The sequence below is a fragment of the Ornithodoros turicata genome, chromosome 8 (genome assembly GCF_037126465.1).
Source record: "Ornithodoros turicata isolate Travis chromosome 8, ASM3712646v1, whole genome shotgun sequence".
Classification (NCBI taxonomy): Eukaryota; Metazoa; Arthropoda; class Arachnida; order Ixodida; family Argasidae; genus Ornithodoros; species Ornithodoros turicata.
Window position 1 is genome coordinate 41,203,359 of NC_088208.1, and position 5,649 is coordinate 41,209,007.

Consider the following 5,649-nt stretch of genomic DNA (forward strand, 5'->3'; position numbering starts at 1 on the left):
CGCGGTCAGTGCCAGTGCACGTGGCCGGTACTAAAGCAACACCATCGGACTGTGGGGCACGTGAACCAATCAAGTGTTTTGACGTGTTACAGCGGTCAGGGATGAAGGAACGTTGGTGCCTCTACGCTCAAGTCTTTCTTACCTGCACCATTGCATTCTGTTATTGTGATGCTGCGGAAAAAAGTACAGCCAATGGTGAGTTTTCTCCATCTGTTTTCAGTAAGGTTTGAACCTTCTTCGAGGAACATTCCTATTGTCATTACTTCGCTCGTAATCGACATGAAAATAAAGTTTCGTACCACGCCCCTAATTGTGGTATATCATACTTGGTAAAACTCCAGCCACACAGCATAGCTGTTGTAGCAGCGTTTGACGCATTCGTCGGTCCCACGCTTTCCCTACTTATCACGATCCCGTCAAAAATTTTCCGACTGTTCCCCATTTCGCTGATAATCCTAGCCTCATTATATACAAACCTGTAACGTCAAGTGCCGTGTCCTTCTAATGTTCCCCAGCACTGGGGATTTACCAAAGGTTACTGTACATTGCAACCCCGCAAGTATAATAAAATGACGGAATATAATACCAATAGCATCCATCGTTTTCTTTCTCTTCATTGCCATTTCCTCTATTTGCAGAAAGCATACGTGTCACCGACGAAAATGGACAAGAACTGCAAGTTAATGTTGAAGACTCCGTGCTTGTGCTCGTCAACAAGAACTTTGATGCCGTTATCAAGGCCACTGAATATGTGGTGGTTGACTTTTACGCACCCTGGTGAGTAGACAAAATCTTCTCTGTGGGGTCTAAATTTCCTAATGTTGACTCAGGTGCATCCACTGCAAGAACTTGGACCCAGAGTACGTGAAAGCTGCCAAGATCCTGAAGAAGCAGACTCCTCCTGTGACTCTAGCCAAAGTGGATGCCACAGAAGAACGGGAGTTGGCCGGCCGATTTAATGTCGACAGTTACCCTATGTTGTACGTCTTTAAGAAAGGGAAACACACTTTCTACGAAGGACCCTTCTCCACGCAAGGTACATCCATTGAATCAAGGGCCATACTCGGTTCACAGGGAGGGAGGGATCTAAATGATGTGTCCTATGTGTGCAAGGTATTGTGGACTACGTGATGGAACAGGTGGACCCAGACTACAAGTTGCCACCCGAAGTGACCATACCCTTGACTGCAGAAAACTTTAGCAGCATCGTAACACCAGCAGAACTCATCCTCGTCGAGTTTTATGCTCCATGGTGAGTGGTAAAGGAAGTATCTAAGGGGCGGGTGCTACTTGTACTGCACCAACCACATCTGTCCGACGATTTGGTCTGCAGAACGACTTTTGGTTTGTGGTTATATTACGGACTAGGAATATGGGTAATTTCGAGCGCAATTGGAGAAGTGAACTCTAGAGGCATACAACAGGTGCGTCCATTGCAAGAGAGTGGGGCCGGAATTTGAACGTGCCGCTCGGCGTCTCAAGAAGAAAAATGTTCCTCTGGCCAAAGTAGACGTGGAAAAAGAGAAGGCCTTGGGCGAAGCTCACAAGATCACCAGTTACCCTACCCTGGTCGTCTTTCGCAAAGGACGAAGGTTTGACTACAATGGACCAAGAGACGAACTAGGTACGTCCACTTGGTTACGTACACTTCCAAGTGTATACAAGGGGCTTTCCTTACAGGTATCGTCAAATACATGCTGTCCCTGGCAGATTACCCGACCAAAGAGATTGCAAACTTAAATCAGCTGAAACTCTCCAAGGTCTTTCCAGAAACTGTCATCTTGGCTTTTGTCAGGAATGAGGAGAGCCAGTACTTCAAGGAATATGTGGCTACAGGTAGGGACCAGTCTGCTGATGATGATTATCTCAACATGTATTTATGTTTTCAGCCAACAATCTACGAGGCAAACATATTTTCGTGCACTCGTTTTCCAAAGACATGGCGTCCCACTTTAAGGTGGCCTACAATTCCCTCGTTCTAATGCATCCCGAAGTACTGCAATCGCAGTATGAACCTAAATATTACACACTGATGAAGGTAAGACTTAGTAGCGAAGGCAACCTGGGATGCTACTGGATACTTGCTGTTTCAGCCTGATGCGACCCAGGTGAACATGGAAAAGTTTATCGAAGAGCATCTACTACCTCTCGTTGGATTCCGCACGGAGAAGACCAAGTGGAAATTCGAGAAATACCCACTTGTAGTTGTCTACTACAGTGTCGACTTCAGTTTCGACCACCGAGAAGGTACTTGTTTGAAGCTCGCTCAGTTGCTCTCATGACACCATAAGCTTTGCTAAAGCGCAAAACTCCGCTTCAAGAATTCCAAAGTTCAATCCCTATATGCAATGTGAAAAGAAGAAAGCTATACATTTCGCTGGGGAAGTCGCTGGGTAGGTGTGTTAGTTTAGCTCAATTGGTAGAACCCTGGACCGGTAATCCAGAAGGTGTGGGTTCGAGTCCTACAGCTGGCTAGCCTTTTCAGTGACTTCCGTCTTTCAGCTTATGCGTGTTTTTCTGCCATTCGTACTACTATCATCTGCAGAAGTTGGTTTGTTGATGCCCGTCATCGGCAGCCAATTGACAACGCTATCTGCTTTGCTTTGAGCCACAGGCGGCAATTGGCTGAATATGCGTCTCGTTAATGCAGAAACTCAGGTAATTCGCAAGCAGGTGTTAAAAGCGGCGGAAACGTACAAAGGCCGCATTACTTTCGCCGTGTCCAACGAAGAAGAGTACTCCGAGGAATTGAAACATCTCAACCTGGACGACATCGGCGAAGAAGTAAGCGTGGCCATGTACCTTTCGGAACGGGAACGTTTCCGTATGAAGCCTTCGGACAACTTCAACAGTGCACTCTTGATGCGATTTGTTGAGCACGTCCTTCAAGGTAAGTAGCTGTGGACACCGTTTACTGCGATACATATTCCCGCTGCTCCACGCAGGCAAGCACAGACAACATGTCCGCTCTCAGCTGCCGCCAAAGTCTCAGAGTGGCTCCTTACTGGTTGCTGTGGGCAGTACCTTCGACCAGTTGGTGACTCGGTCCAAGAAGGACGTCCTGGTGCTGTTCGTCGCTCAGTCGTGTGCTTTGTGCAAGGATATGGAAGAAGAACTGGATAAAGTCTCATGGAGGGTTGAGATGCATGCTCCTGGTGCCCTGGACATGGTCAAGATCGACGTCACCTATAATGACTACCCTGCCATCTACACGGTAATCATTATGAAATTGTTCCTCAGAGAACGTATAGGCAGGACCAGCGTTAGGATGAGTCCTCTCCATATGTACCCCTTTTTTTTTTCGGTTCATCAAAGAAGCATATTTTATTGCTTCGGAGTATTCTTTGTGGCGGGCGACCTTATCCCTTCCAGTATTTGTGCGCACCCAGGAGTCATGATTACAGACTTGCGGTTTTGTGGACACTGTGGGAAGCTAAAATTAATTTATTAATTCGATTTTATCCGGCAAACAGAGCCAGAGGCGAGACAGCAGAATGGAGCTATCGTGCTTGTTGGCTATAAATCTCAATTTTGCTCTACAAATGCGCCGAAACCAGAACTCGAGTGCGCTTTGGGCTGGCCGCAAAGCGGTCTAAATTGTCGTAATTAATGAGTACAGTGGGGAACTGCATGGGCTGTACAGAACTGAAAACCCCCAGTGCACAGGAAGAACTCAACTGGCAGTGTTTATTGAACGAAACTTGCTTCTAAAAACCTCGCCCATGAATGGCCCCATACACGATTCCAAACGGATTACCATTCGAAGCGACCCATCTACCATCGATAAAAACCTTAGCAAACATCAAGATAAAAGATGAACGGCCACCCGTCACAGTAGGCTCCCTATACATAAAGGAGTTGTATACTGTTTATCATTTCCTTCCTGTACACTAGTCATTTTAGGTAATGAACCGACCTCTGAAAACCGCATCGAGCTTTCTACATGAGCATGCCGTCGACAGCTGAAACACCACGGAAAAAACACAAGTCACTACATTAGTTGTGAAAGTGTGTGTTATTCCAGAGAATGGCTGCACTAAAAACTGACATGATAGGATAGGAGCTTCCACGTGATCAAACAACAGCAACCTCATGTATTTTGTGGTGTATCTCTTCCTGTAGCAGGTGACAGAGTTTCCAGTGCTGTACTTTGTCCCCGTGAATGACAAGCTGCACCCAAGGCTGTTCACTGGGATCAAGAAAGCCTTCGGCGTCATCAAGTTCCTCAAAGAGAACCTCAGTGTTCCGTATGAGGACGGCGTCAAATATCCAGAGTTCACTCGACCACCGGATGGGTACCACAACGAGCTATAGATCTCAGTTGTTTGCTTTTGTTTATTAAAGGTTAAGTTTGGAATTATCCCGCGTCGAGGTCTGTACTGTGTTGTGGATGGGCGCCGAGCCCAGACCAATGCATAGGCGGGGGGCACCTCTGTAGCTCTTACTGAGCCCCAGGCAGAGTTGTCTTGGAGGTACGTTGGGGGTGAAGGAAAGACTCGCCTTGACGAACTCTTTGCGGACGACCTACCGAACGGATATCAGGTCACCGACATTGTGACAGCTTCAATAGTCATTTGACGGTTGAGCGACATATGGCTAAGAGCGTCCGCTGGCCCAGCCCTTAGCTATCTTCCAAACCCCATCACACTCTTTCCTCTCACTCAGCCGGTATTTTTCACAACGAGAGGTGGAACGCCCCGTCCCCTCCAGAAGCCAGGGGGAAAAGCACACAACTTACACGTGCTCTTCCTATTTATACAGGGTGTCCTAGAAAACGTGTCATTTAATATTCAACGGTCAACGGCATTTGCCTGGAGCACCCGCTTCTCAGTTCCACCGTCATCGCCTTTTCGTGGCATACCACCTCTACATGTTCTTAGTAGGTTTTTGTCACCTCGAGATCATGTAACGTAAGGTTAATTGCGTAAATTTTTGCGAACTGAACCAGGTTACCATGTAGAGGCACCCTTTTAGCCGTACATCGTGCTTTTGCTTTACGGAGCACCCCGAGCGTAGCGCGCGACAAATTGTTCAGCGCAATCGTTGTCAGTCCGACGAAAGGAGGTTGGACCAATAACAGTTTCCTCAAAGTTCTTTAGTGGGCTACGAGACGCCCACGCTGTCTCTGTTGCGAGCGCTCCGGGTAAGCACTAAGTTATTCCGCCGAACACAAGTTGGTGCGGTTATGTCCTCTTCACCGTAATGTATCTGCTGATGATACGCAAAGCCATACATTAGAATCTTTCGGGACAGTAGAAAAATTCCAGGGGTCGGATCCAGAACCTCACTTTTTCTTCCTTGGGGCGGATGGGGGGTTCTTTGTCCAAAACTCTCGTAGGGGAGGGGAGATGAGGAACCCTAATGTCCAGCCCATGTAACGGCAAGTCCAAAACAACGTTGGGGAGAATTCACTTTCAACAGGAGGTCTTTCGTCTGCCGTGATCGCCTTCGCTCCTCACGATGCATCCTGCCAGTCCAGGCCTCAGAAAGATGAATAATACTTTGTGCTAAATACAGCGGGACACAGAATGCTAGATGGCTGTATGTACCTCATAGATTCAAGTTTAACAAAAAAAAAAAAAAAAAAAGGGGGGGGGGGGGGGTCGTGGAGGAGGAGGTTCATCAATCGTAGAGAGACAGAAATGTTTG

General features: G+C 47.3%; 1 protein-coding gene across 1 annotated transcript; it reads left to right on the top strand.

Moving 5' to 3' along the window:
* On the top strand, positions 1 to 4,360 carry LOC135367398 (protein disulfide-isomerase A4-like). The gene is made up of 11 exons (XM_064600650.1): positions 1 to 195; positions 639 to 777; positions 831 to 1,036; positions 1,114 to 1,252; positions 1,425 to 1,624; positions 1,681 to 1,836; positions 1,890 to 2,038; positions 2,094 to 2,247; positions 2,651 to 2,890; positions 2,946 to 3,214; positions 4,123 to 4,360. Exons 1-11 carry the CDS (start codon positions 102 to 104, stop codon positions 4,312 to 4,314), a joined length of 1,938 nt encoding a protein of 645 aa, XP_064456720.1. The 5' UTR covers positions 1 to 101; the 3' UTR covers positions 4,315 to 4,360.
* Positions 4,361 to 5,649: the final 1,289 nt, after the last annotated feature.

Excerpts from the sequence above, each read along its gene's own strand:
- LOC135367398 (XM_064600650.1), top strand. The coding sequence starts at position 102 with ATGAAGGAACGTTGGTGCCTCTACGCTCAAGTCTTTCTTACCTGCACC. Across the intron at positions 196-638 it reads GGAAAAAAGTACAGCCAATG|AAAGCATACGTGTCACCGAC; the intron begins GTGAGTTTTCTC and ends CTCTATTTGCAG. Across the intron at positions 2,891-2,945 it reads TGTTGAGCACGTCCTTCAAG|GCAAGCACAGACAACATGTC; the intron begins GTAAGTAGCTGT and ends TGCTCCACGCAG.